Genomic DNA, 13,936 nt, shown 5'->3' with positions numbered 1-13,936 from the left:
GTACTTTATTTATGTGAATTGAGTGATTGAGTATTAGGTTGCTGCTTGTGTAAAATGTTTAACTTAAGGCAGTAATTGAAACTGTAACTGCATTCAGCTCATGTCTAAATGAAATCCAAACCGCTGACTGTGCTTTTTTTCTGTAGGTTTGGAGGAAGTGCAAGATGCGTATCTTCACTGTGGCTCAGATGGATGACAACAGCATTCAGATGAAGAAAGACCTGATGACGTTCCTTTATCACCTGCGTCTTGATGCTGCAGTTGAAGTGGTTGAAATGGTGAGAAACAAGCTGACAATGTTTTAACACGCACCAATAGATCCTGCCAGCGGTTGTTACAACCTGTAATTTCATTTGCTTCAAGCTTGACAATGACATCTCAGCTTACACCTACGAAAAGACCCTGATGATGGAGCAGCGATCGCAAATCCTCAAGGAGATGCATCTAACCAAGAATGAGCGGGAGAGAGAGGTACTGACGCTCGTTTGCCTATTACAGAAATAATGTAAGAATTGTTTTAATAGAATAGAATAGAATAGAATAGAATATATTTATATGTTTTTTGGGTTTTTTACATGTAAAGAGCCCCTATTATGCATTAAAAAAGGTCATATTTTGGTTTTGGGGTCTGCAACAACATAGCATATTTATCCATAGCATGATGCTAATCTGCACTGATTGGTCCAATGACCAAATTGCACTTGGTCAACTGCATTAAGCGTGAGACAGAGATAAATGCTTATCAACAATATTGAAGTAGTCAGAGTGCAAAGTGTATGTGTGAGCCCAATGCAGGTGTGCATTAAAGCAACGCAGTTAAACACCAGCATGTTGCTCTATTCTTAACAATGACACACATTCAGTATTAAACCACACTGACAAAAGCTGAACTATTTTGAAACTTGACTGCTGTAGAAAAAGCTGACGGTGGCCACAGAACCGACAAACGGCAGTGGATCACAAGCTCAAAATTGCATTTTAATCAGTAAACAAAGTGACAAGTGTTGCATTTTCAATGTGGTTTTAGACGCAGTATAAGAATATAAAGAGTTAATCAGACACAGTTCAAGCCGCGTGGAGCGGTTACAAAGTAACAAAACACAATTAAATACACATTTTGCAAGATAGAGAAAACAAGTGGGCAACCATTTTTATCACACTTAAGTTACTTTCACTTGTTCAAAGGAGGAAGGAACTGATCCTTGAATTGTGTACTGTAAAGTTCCTGTCAAGCTCTGACAAAGTCCCATGCATCAATAGTCTTTTCTCATCCGTCGTTTAACAAACGGCTGACAAATACCCCATTGTAAGCATGTAGATTGCTGAAGCACTCATCAGAAAAATAACGGGAACACAGCACAAGGCTGGGGCTACAATGCTGAGGTATTTTTGCAAAAATAAAGTTCAATCACTGACTCTTCACAGCCTCATCTTTGGGTAGGGAAAGTAATACAAACTTTCCCTCACACTTCAGAGCACAGCGTCTTCGCAACATGTTCAAAGTCAAACGGGATCTGCTTCAGTGTTTGATCAAAACAAAGTCAAACCAAATCTACTTTTGGGTATAAATAAAATAACCCTAACCTAACCTAAAAAAATTGTGTTAAATATAGTGGGCCGTGGGCCATAGGTAAATATAGTTGCCATTGGTAATTTCCTTATTTGTTTAATAACATTTTAGAAAAAAATAACTAGAAAACATTGCTTTATATTGACTAATACAGTATTTTTTTACATTTTATAATGAATGTATTACAGTAAAAACAAAAAATCTAATTTTTAACAGAGTTGCACAAAAAAGAAAATTAGGTCAAATTTGTGAAAAGGCAGTGAAAAGGCATTCACTCCAACCCTATAAAGAGTTTAAATAAAGTAACCTAACATAACCTAATAGCTTTGATTGACTAAAAAATATGTTAAAACCTTCATACCTGTCTAAGAGAAATTCTGTAAAAACAGTGTCATCGTTTAGACCAATTGAATCTTGTAGTTGCATTTAGCGTGCAAAAGCAACTCCAATATTGTTCAGCTTTAGAGCAGTTTTGATTCAGAATTTCTTTTTTTTTTTTTTTTACAGAAACCCTTTCAAAGTTTTTCTTTAAGGCCACTTGATGCCAGTTTTGTATAGAAAAAAGTTCAGGTTGTCTGCCATCTGTCTGTCAGCACCAGGTTGGCACACTGCACATGAACAGGTGCAGATATACAAATGTACATTTGTTGACAGACCGTTCAGTCTTTCTATTGTGATGTTCGGCCTGAACATTTTTAATGGACGAACATTTTTTTTAGTCCTATGCCCTACTCTGAATACAAAAACACATAAAAAGTACATTTAGATAATTTACTTTAAGCATCACTACTGGAATGTAAAGGAAGTTTAAAAAAATCAAAAAGCAAAAGACTTTAAAAGATTCAAAAGATTTTAAAAATCCCTAGATGAGTAATGGATGGGGGAGTGAGTAAAGCCTTTCATTTTAAATCAACACTGATGTTGTCGTCTTCAGATTCAGAGCATCACAGATGTGTCCCGTGGCTCTATTAGGCGTAAGAACCCATCAAACCTGCACCCCCAGAGGAGTATCGCTGAGGAGTCGGTGGCAGGAAGTGGTGAAGAAAAGCCTGAAGAGGAGGTACCTGCTGTCTCTCTGCTTTTTTCTCTATACAATTATCCTTGAAGTGAGTGACTTTGTGCTTGTTCTCCATTTGAGCTAATCGTGCCCTTCTGGCCGATTAGATGATAGCATGGACCTGTCAGCCATGAAGATAGCATCTCTTTATCACTTTCTATTTTAGCCATTCACTCTCTTCTCGCAGTCATTATCTGTTAGAAAATCAGTGTCCTCTGTTAACATCCCTGGCAGTGCAATTTTCTCCCCCTCTTTTTTTTTTTAACCAGAAAAGCACCATTTCTCATTATTATTTTTTTGTCAACCTTTTCCACCCTCTCATTCTTTTTACCTTTCTCTTAGTCTGTCCGTGTCTCCCATCCTCGACAGGTTCAGCTCATTCAGGGAAAAAATGCCACCCCCACGCCCACTAGCCCCACCTCCCCTACTGCTCCCACACCAGCGACTATGAGCCCTGGAGAGGAGATTCAGATGACCTGGACGGACGATACGGAGAAGGCCAATAACCCAGCAGTGGCCAATCCTGAAAACATAAAGGACATGTTCAACATGAAACCGTGAGTCAAGATAATAGTGGAGTCTAGTTAGCATGTATTCTTTCAGGTAAACAAATGGGTTAAAATAGGTGATATGAACACAAGGATACACAGATCTTAGACTTCAGAATGTATAATAAATTTAAATTTCCTCTTTTTTATACTTGCTGCTTTTCTTATTCTGGCAGCTCCTCTAAAACTACTAAATTACTGTAAAACATTAGTATATTATTTGATTTAGATGAATATTGATTATTTTAAATTACTTTATGACTATTTTAAAGTTCTCTTTCCCATAATTATTTCAACATCTTGCATTAAAGTCAGCTGCAAAATGTGCTTTTTAAATATATACACTCACCGGCCATTTTATTTGGTACACCTTACTAGTATCGGGTTAGACCTCCTTTTGCCTTCAGAACTGCCTTAATCCTTTGTGGCAGAGATTCAACAAGGTACTGGAAATATTCCTCAGAGATTTTGATCCATATTGACATGATAGCATCACGCAGTTGCTGCAGATTTGTCAGCTGCACATCTTTGAGATGAATCTCCGATTTCACCACATCCCAAAGATGTTCTATTGGATTGAGATCTGGTGACTGTGGAGGCCATCTGAGTACAGTGAACTCATTGTCATGTTTAAGAAACCAGTCTGGGATCATGGCGCATTATCCCGCTGGAAGTAGCCATCAGAAGATGACTACACTGTGGTAGCAAAGAGATGGACATGGTCAGCACAATACTCAGGTAGGCTATGGCATTGACATGATGCTCAACTGGTACTAATGGGCCCAAAGTGTGCCAAGAAGGTATCCCCCACACCATTAGACCACCAGCAGCCTTAACCATTAATACAAGGCAAGATGGATCCATGCTTTCATGTTGTTGATACCAAATCCTGACCCTACCATCTGACGGTTGCAGCAGAAATTGAGACTTTTCAGACCAGGCAACGTTTTTTTCAATCTTCTATCATCCAATTTTGGTGAGCCTGTTCGCATTGTTGCCTCAGTTTCCTGTTCTTAGCTGACAGGAATGGCACCCAGTGTGGTCTTCTGCTGCTGTAGCCCATCTGCCTCAAGGTTCAAGGGGTTGTACATTCAGAGATCTGGCCATTCTCCTCTGAGCTCTGGAATCAACAAGGCATTCACGCCCACAGAACTGTCGCTCACTGGATATTTTTTTTCCTTTTTCCGACCATTCTCTGTAAACCCTAGAGGTGGTTGTGCATGAAAATTCCAGTAGATCAGCACCAGACCAGTCTGTCTGGCACCAACAACCATGCCAGGTTCAAAGTCACTTAAATCACCTTTCTTCCCCATTCTGATGCTCGGTTTGAACTGCAGCAGATCAGCTTGACCATTGTGTACATGCCTAAATGCATTAGGTTGCTTCCATGTGATTGGCTGATTAGAAATTTGCATTAATGAGCAGTTGGACAGTTGTACCTAATAAAGTGACCTGTGAGTGAATATATGTTTGTAATCCGATATGTGCTGTTTCCCTGTATTTTTCTTTTCACTGTGTTATTCACCATTATTTTCTTTTTGCTTACGCCTCAGGGAATGGGAGAACCTGTGAGTACATTTTAAGATAACACAAATGTTACTTCTTTCTCATTAAAAAAAATCTCATACTTAATTATACCTTAACATTTAAATAAATGCTGTAAACTCAATCTCTGATTAGCAGGAGTGTAAAAAAATGTAATCATGCAATGAAGGAAGAAAACTCCTTGCAACGGTCTTTATATGATGTTTGAAACAGGAATCAGTCCAATGTGAGACGCATGCACCATGCGCAGAAGCTCAATGAGGTCATTGTGAAGAAATCGCAAGAAGCTAAACTAGTCCTGCTAAACATGCCTGGACCACCTAGGAACCGCACTGGAGAGGAGAACTGTATCCTTTTTTTCTTCTCTAAACACCTCTCTATTGGCCCTTTCAGGAGTGAGATCATTCTAATATCTTCAAAAAAATAATCCGTTTAAGTGGAGATTGTTGTTAATTCCTGCCTGTGTTTTAATATATGTCAAAACCACAAAATACAACTCTCAAAACATATCTGTCAGCCCCTTTTTGTTGGGTACAATTATAATTTAGCCTATATTTCATCCACAATACACCTCAGAAGCAAACTAGGTTACTCTGATGGCATAAAGATAGCTCACTCACTCCTTCTAGCAAACATAAAACCGCTCTACCAGTTCAGGTGAAGAGACAGTCATTTAACAAGGAATTTACTCAATTTGTTAAAATATTTTTTGCCAACTAAACTGGTTATTTTGCACTTTTATATTTTAGAGTACATTGTACTATGTGTGTGTGAGAGAGAGAGAGAGAGAGAGAGAGAGAGAAAGAGAGAGCAAGATTTAGGCACTGACATAAGCAGCTCAGTAATCATCAGAACTCCTTGTTATTATTCTCAACTCTTCCAAATATGGTCTAAAACAGGGGTGCCCAAACTTTTTTCTTATGAAGGGCCAAAAACCAAGCAGTATTGAGGCTTGTGGGCCGCAGGCAAATATAGTTGCCATTAGTAATTTCCTTTTTTATTTAATAATATATATATATATATATATATATATATATATATATATATATATATATATATATATATATATATTTTTTTTTTTTTTTTTTTTTTTTTTTTTTTAAATAACTAGAAAACATTGTTTTATATTAACTAATACAGTATTTTTTTTTATATATATATTTTATAATGACTGTATTACAGTAAAAAAAAAAAAAAAAAAAACAATCTCATTTATAACAGATAAACATTGCACACAAAAAAAAAAAATGGTCAAATTCGTGAAAAGGCATTCACTCCAACCCTCTCCATCATTTTTAGATGGGATGGTGGGCCAAATCACAGGTTACAATGGGCCAACTTTAGCCTGCTTTGGGCAGCTCTGGTCTAAACCAACTGTATCATATTAGGGCCAGTTCCTAGGATTGGAAATGGACCTGTAAAACCATTTTAGGGGAATTTATGCAATTATTTAAGCTACATATCTTTTATTTAGACTTCAAAGAACTATTTAACATATTGTCTGAATGCATTTAACCCAGGCTCATTCTGAAAATGTACCACTATTTACATTTCTGGAGAGCGCCAAATATGTCCCAGAAGGTACTTTTTATTTTTAATTTTTTTTTTTTTTGTCTGCAGTTTTTATTTTGAATCCACCAGAGGCCACTGTTCATGCTTTTTGAGAACTCACATTTCTCTCAAGAGTGCCATTCATGCCTGCTGTTCTCTCGTAAATCTACCCATTTCATGTTACGATCCTTGATGGCAATTTGTCTAGGGTATTAAAAGGAGTAACATAAAGATGACCAAAGTATAAACTGATGTTGAAGAATGGCAAAAGAAAACACCAAACAACAAATTAGCACCGCAAAAGATTTATTGCTCCCACATTATTTACAATATTTACAAACAAGAAGATAAATTTGAAAAGAACCAAGACAAATAGGAGAGGGAACTGAAGTTTGCGCATGGAAACCAAATAAATAAATATAACAAAAACATTCCCTTAATCTCCTCTCCAATCCACTAAATAAGAAAATAACAATATGAAAAGAAAAGTCTTCAGCGCAAAGCGCCCTGAACTTACTCTAACTAATAAATAAAAATACAAAATTAGCGCACTTCGCTAACTAGTGTGTCTATACATCAATAATCCTGTGTGCAAATATGTATGTCACGTGACTTACTATGTTGTTCCAGATCTCCCTTGTCAAGTCACAGAAGGTTTTGAATGGAGCATTAGCGGGCTATAGATGTAGAAACACACGTCAGAACTCTCAAACAAATCTCACTCAAAGTCATCAGTTACTCACTCAAAGTCAACATCAATAGATCTCAATCAAAGCACACATCAGTAACAGCGACAACGCACACGGACAACACCAAACAGACAACACGCCAAAACAACAACAGCTTTTCTTTGGTCATTTTTCTCAAAGATTACCATCTGATAAATTTAAGAAATCTTAATTTCAAAAATTACTTTTTAAAATAATTTTCTTGATGAATTCAATTTATTCCATTTCCAGATGATTTATTTTATCTTACCTTAATTGATCTTATTTAATGTCTCAGATAAATATCCGGGACGAGGCCCCATTTCGACTGACTGACTGACCGACTGACTGACTGATCGACTGACCCACTCTGCTCTTTCGCTAAGACTTTGCGATCTCCAGAAATGTATATAGGGCTACGTTTTCAGAATGAGAATTTCTGTCACCTTTAAAGAAACTAGTCAGAAGGGATTATTACTTTTTATTTATTAATTTATTTTTGTAATGTTCTCTGAGGTCCACTTATAAATGTATACATTATTTAGTTTTATTTTTTATTTTTTAATTGGAAGAAATTTTGAAATAAAGCTCTGAAATAAATTCATACTGGTGTGACTGTTTGCAAATGTTAGAAAAAATAGCTGTGTGCCCAACTGATGTAACTTTAAACTTATACATGCATGTTTGACAGCCTCTATCCTTCATAGTCATTTAAATTTAAAAGTGCATCAATGTTTAATAGATATCAAATGTCCAGTACTAACAAACAAATAGTGACCATACTAAAAACAACTAATCACAATTGTGTGGTGCAATATTGTTGTTAGACCTAATAGTCGGCACAGCATTGTCTTTTACTTTCAGTCTTCCTGAAAATCCAATTTAAAGTTGTGTCTTATTTGACAAGAAATCAGTGGTTAAATAAACAAAGACCAAAAAAAAAAAAAAAAATGAATCCACTCATTCCTAATAATCAGAAGGAAGACATTGTCCATGTTTTTTTTTTTTTTTTTTTTTTTTTGAACTACAAAGCATCTTGTTGTCTTCAGAGTCATCTTTTTTGTTTGGTGTAGAGTAGACCTTCATTTGCCTTCCTCATTATTTAACTACTGCATGTGCGAATTGCTGGGCTGAGCTGAATAGGCAAGGATGTAGAAGCAGTCATTGATTTTCTGCTGAGGCAGTGTTTAACCACACAATTGCTTAATAAAGTGGCAACCTGTAATTTTGGCTGATTTGCTTCAGCATAAGCTGTTTTTAGGCCATCAAGATTACTGTGTTCTAAATCTTACAGGATATTTTTAACAACTTCTGTCTTCAATTTCTAAATGATTTCTTAGTTTATGACCTATGAACATGAAACATTGTGTTCAGAAAGTTTAAATTTGGTCTAAATGATAAAAAAAATGTCATAAATATGTACACCCCTTACCTGGCTGTCAAAACTGCAATTAGAAAATACAGAGATTCTAATATATATAGATAAATAAATATATAGATTAAATAGCATACAATAGAAAATGCCTATTAAAAATAATGGCCTAGTAAACAATTTGAATTTTTATCAAATCTCATTCACTTTTTCCTCACTTTATAATTTACATACATACATATATATATATATATATATATATATATATATATATATATATATATATATACACACACACACACTGATGCTGATTAAAGTTTCTATAGTTATTTACTGAAGAGTAGCAAGTTAATCTCTAATTTTCTGAGTTTAAGATAACACATGCCCAGTCTGACATGTTCTCATGTTTTGATTTAATTCAATTTGATTAATTTATTTTTGAACAGAAATATTATACATAAAACATCATAAACAAAAAATTGATTTCAACATGATCGAAAATGGAGTGGGATGAAGCACAAGCTTATTATTTTCCCACCCCAATACCACATACATCATTCGTCTATTACTTAAACTTATTTTTTTTCTTTTACTTATCTCTTCTTTTTTACATGAGACATAATTTAATATTTTGGTATCTTTGATTCCATTTGTACCTTTACAATTTGTAACATAGACTGAAAAAAAAAAAAAAAATATATATATATATATATATATATATATATATATATATATATATATATATATATATATATATATATATATATATATATATATATATATATATATTATGTGTGTTTGGATGATAAAACATAAATTCCAAAGAGTCCAAAGCGCTCGTCTTCAAATCTCTTATATAGAAGCTGCTAAGGGAACAGCATCTATGGAGCACGTCCGACAGTCACGTACCATTAACCTACATGAATTGACTGATTCAGAGGTTGCATGGGAAGGGCAATGAGCCGTTGCATGGCTTTGATAGAAAGAAAGGGATGCGGCAATGTTTATATTCGTTTCAAGCATTTATAAGCCAAACAAATGCATAAAGAGGCCCTATAGGTCTCCAACAACAGGCTGATTTGCATGCAAGGTCAAAAAACAATTCCATTGTCATATAATATGCATTTATCTTTACCTAATTATCCCAACGACTCCCATATGATTTGTTCAGAAATTCATTTGTTCCCAAACCCTTCCTTTGTGTAAGGTTAATCTGCAGTTATTGGTTCGATGGCCCATTCTGTTGTTATTTTCTAACTGGGTTCAGAGGGAGACAGAGAGAAATGCCTACCACAGCTATGAAGTAGCACAGAGTCTGTAAAAGGCCAACGCAGGAAAGCATTAAACCAATGCAATTGAACACCAGCATATTACTGTACTATTAACTCCAAGTAATAACACCAACACACATTCACTACTTAGAAAATGGACTGCGCGGTGTGTGTGAGGTACAGCTGATGGTTGCCATAGCTATGAGAAATGACATTTAAATCGGTACAAGAAGAAGCACACGTCGCGTTTTCAGCGTGGTTTTGCACACAATGTGTGAATAACCTATACAGATTTAGCCTGAGAGATACATTACAAGCACTGGTCTATAATAGATAAGTGATTACAAGCCGCATGGAGGGATTACAAGTTACAACACACAATTAAATTCATATTTTGCAAACTACAGAAAACAAGGCAACAATTTTATGGCACTTACAGTACATGGTATGATTCGGAGGAAGAAGAAACTGGTCCATATGAACTGTAAAAGTTACTAGCCCCTTATACACAGTGATACCAGTAAATATCACAGGCGAGGACGTTACGGAATTTTTCCAGAAAAGACTATTCACACATTAATTCCAAAATAGTGGTAAATTCAGACATCACAACCAGAAATAATCTCTAAACGGCTGCACTTGTATTAGTAAACATTTGACAACATTACAAACTCTGTGGATGGATCAATATTGTGAACAATTTGTATGAAAACATATAGAGGAACACTTTTGCATGTTGAGATGTACGTAATATGTGTGTGTGCTGGCGCTCACCGGCTGCTTCACGTGCACATGCGATGCGTCAAGCAACTGAAGGAAGCATCTTATCGATAATTATTTACTCAGTTGGCATTAAAAAGAAACATATAAACATTATCTGACTAACATCTAGCAGCTAAATGTGTCAGGAAAAATATTTAAAGGATTTTATTTTCATAAACCGAGTGGACGTGAATGCATCTGACTGTTCTGGTTGACTAAAGTAGAGCACGCTCTCACGTCAGCATGTTCTTGTACGCACTGTTTCCGGCAAACTTCTGCGTTCACACAGTGCAGCATTCCTGCAAATTACCGGTAATGTTACAACATTTTCTTTCCGGAACATAGCCGGAACGATTTTACAGGTATTTTCAAAAAGGGCCTGTTCACACATACAGACCTTTCCAGAAAACTCCAGCTAATTTTCCGAAAAGGTCTGTATGTGTGAAAGGGGCTACTGACAAAGTCCCATACATAGTAGTCTCTAGGTGCTACATCCTTTAATAGCAAACTCCTAAGGAATCCCGCACTGCAGCATAGATTATTGTATCAATCATCAGACAAATGACAGGAACAAACGAAGCACTAGGTTAGCTATACTGTGTTGTTGTTGTTGTTGTTGTTGTTGTGAAAATGAACTCTATCTCTTTATTACCCACAGCTAAATCTCCATTTGTCAGTGATTGTCATCTTTGTGTCATGATCAATCCCATGATCCTCTATGCTTCGCTAGTGCCATAGTAAACGGAAAGGCGTGTAGATGTTTTACCGGATCCGGCACTTCATATTTGGTGATATACCGTATCGACCTTGATGCATTCAGGTAAAAGATCCGAACCAAATACGATTCATTTATTTGATTTGGAGTCAAACATTTTGTTAAAAAATCCATAGTTTTAAACACCATGCACTTTTTGAGATTTAAACTAGCTGGATGTTTTCATTCACTTACACACTGCATGCAAGCTTATTTTCAAAAACCCTTAATAGGGGTTCTTTAATTTTCTTGAACATCTCTTGTAATTATATCACATTTAAGAGCAAGGGGCGCCTCCTGGTGGTTTGGAAGTATAAAGTGTAAACACTACTTTTCATGTTTTATTAGTTTTATTGCTAATTTGTACAAATTCAAGTCGCACCACACCCCATCCCTAAACCCAATCATCACTAAGGGATGAGCAAATCATACTAAATTACACAAATGAGATAGTAAATTTAATTAAAAAGTTACGAACTGTCATAAGATATCGCTGGAGGATCAGCGTTATGTAGATGTTACTGACACCAGTCATAGAAAGATTAGAAATATTGGACAATATTTATACAGGATGATAATGGGATAAAATTAGAGCCGGCCTTCCATATATGGAAACTAAGAGGCTGCTTAGGGCCCCTTCACCATTAGGGGCCCCACAACCTGCTAATGGTGAGAGCCATTTCCTTGCTGAAACCATTTTTATTTGTATTTTTACAAATTATCTTCAATAGCCCCTTTTACACAGTGCTAATGGTAAAAATCCGGAAAATTTCCGGAACGACTTTAATAGTGAAGTAAAAAAAAAAAAAACACTCTTTACACAGGCAAGGACATTCCGGAATTTTTCCGTACAAGACCATTCACACATCTTAATTTAATTTTACATTTTAAAATACAGGTCAATTTTCTAAACAGCTGTGTTTGTATTCGTAAACTTAGAAAGTATCAGGCTTTTGTTGATGGTTTCACTTTTATATAAAGCTTTATCATTCATCCAGCTGCTTCTGTCCCAGAGACATTCAGAGTCAGAAGTGCAAAACCACAGCTTAAAGTTTACACATTAGACTACATTACAAATTCTGTTAATGTTAAGTATTGTGAACATTATTTCCTGGGGCCCCAAACGGCCGCTTACCTTGCTTATTGGTTAAATCAGCCCCTGGGAATAATAGTTTGTGTTTGAGTATAAACATTAACTCAGCATTTGTTGCTTTCCTTTTCTTGTTTTGATATTAAGATTTCATAATTTTTTTCATATTTACTGTTTTCCATATTTATTTATGGATCAATCTTTACATTAATTTTAATTGTTTTGTTGTTGTTGTTTAGTTTAGTTCAGAATGTATATTTTATTACTAATTAATGCATTTTTATTTTTGTCTAACTGTTATCTTTTATTGCAGAAATAACTAAACTAAGAATGTTTTATCTAATCTTTAATCAGTTTGCTAAATAAATAGAATATGTTTTAAACAATCCAGAAGGATGTAAAGTAGGAATCACTGGTGCCTTAATAAAGATAATTTGATTCTTCATTTTTGAAGCTGCTAGTTGACAAAGATAGTGTTGTTTTAAAATGTCCAAATCATTCAGACAGATATTAAGTAGAAATCAGGCTTTTTTGTCACATTGATTGTATTTAATAAGCAATAAAATCATTGTGTGCCAGATTACAATGGTAATACTCCACTATTTAGAGCAAGGTAGGGCCCCAAAATTATTCTGCTTAGGGCCCTCAAATGTACAGGGCCAGCCCTGGATAGAATGGTAAAAAATGAGAGACTAAAACCAGGTTGGTTGACGGATATGGTATACCCATAACATTTGATTTGAGTTTTACCAAAGTAGAAGCTACTGCTCTTTGTATCACTTTATAATGTCTTCTTTCCAGCCTGATCTCACGAGAAAACGTAAGTATTTTACGTTTTGCCAGTTTAGTGGCTAATTCGTACGAATTCATACGAGTTCAGTCGTACGAAATGGTACGATTTTAAAAAGAAGGCGTGGCACCTGACCCCACCCCTAACCCCAACCGTCATTGGGGGATAAGCAAATCGTACTAAATTGTACGAATTAGATCGTACGAATTCATACGAATTAGCCACTAAATGAAAAAGTTACGAATTGCCGTGAGATTGTGTTGCTTCTTTCACAATTACAAGTGCAGGCCTTTTCACAACATTAACTGGAAAGGTATTTAATTACCAGCTCTCATAGGTCAAAGTTTGCCCCTTAACTTCTGCCACACAGACATGGAGTTCCTCGAGGTCTTGACTGAAGGTCTCAACAGGGTCCTTCTTGTGCGTGGAGGTGGACGTGAAGTCATTACCATCTACTCTTGAGGGGCTCAGCTCAACCACCAAATATTCCTCACCCTGCATAGATGGAACATCCCAGTAACCCCTACCTACACCATGAGCAATAATGCCCCCAGCACATATCAGATGACTTTTGCACTACATAGTCTAAAAAGACACCAGCTTAGTAGATGTCACATCTTCCACAATATTACGTTTTATCCCTCTTTCTATCTATCTTTCTATCTATCTTCCTCTTATTGGCTTAATTCCTAACTACAATTGATAGCTTATTTCACTCACAGACCAGTAAATGACTGAGTTGGTGTACTATATTCTAACTTAATTCTAAAACCCCATATTCCTTAGTGATATCTGACCAAATACTCTGATCCATTTAGTATTATATATCTTATCAAAAGCTTTTAAGGGACAGTCACACTAGATTTTGCATATGTGAAATGACTTTATTTTAGGTTGATACTTCAAAACGTTGTTTAAA

General features: G+C 35.7%; 1 protein-coding gene across 2 annotated transcripts in view; it reads left to right on the top strand.

Moving 5' to 3' along the window:
• The window catches only part of slc12a5b (solute carrier family 12 member 5b), a 106,582-nt gene extending 93,020 nt beyond the window's left edge, over positions 1-13,562 (top strand). Inside the window, 7 exon segments of one of the 2 annotated variants that reach the window (NM_001302243.1) lie at positions 147-278; positions 364-471; positions 2,505-2,630; positions 2,997-3,184; positions 4,729-4,743; positions 4,934-5,067; positions 13,388-13,562. In NM_001302243.1, coding sequence (NP_001289172.1) covers positions 147-278; positions 364-471; positions 2,505-2,630; positions 2,997-3,184; positions 4,729-4,743; positions 4,934-5,067; positions 13,388-13,479 — 795 coding nt within the window. In that variant the 3' untranslated portion in view covers positions 13,480-13,562. 2 annotated transcript variants of the gene reach the window in all.
• The last annotated feature ends 374 nt before the right edge of the window (positions 13,563-13,936 follow it).

This window comes from Danio rerio, chromosome 8 (assembly GCF_049306965.1).
Source record: "Danio rerio strain Tuebingen ecotype United States chromosome 8, GRCz12tu, whole genome shotgun sequence".
Classification (NCBI taxonomy): Eukaryota; Metazoa; Chordata; class Actinopteri; order Cypriniformes; family Danionidae; genus Danio; species Danio rerio.
Note: the sequence above shows the minus strand (reverse complement) of the source record. Positions and strands in the feature narration are given on the sequence as shown.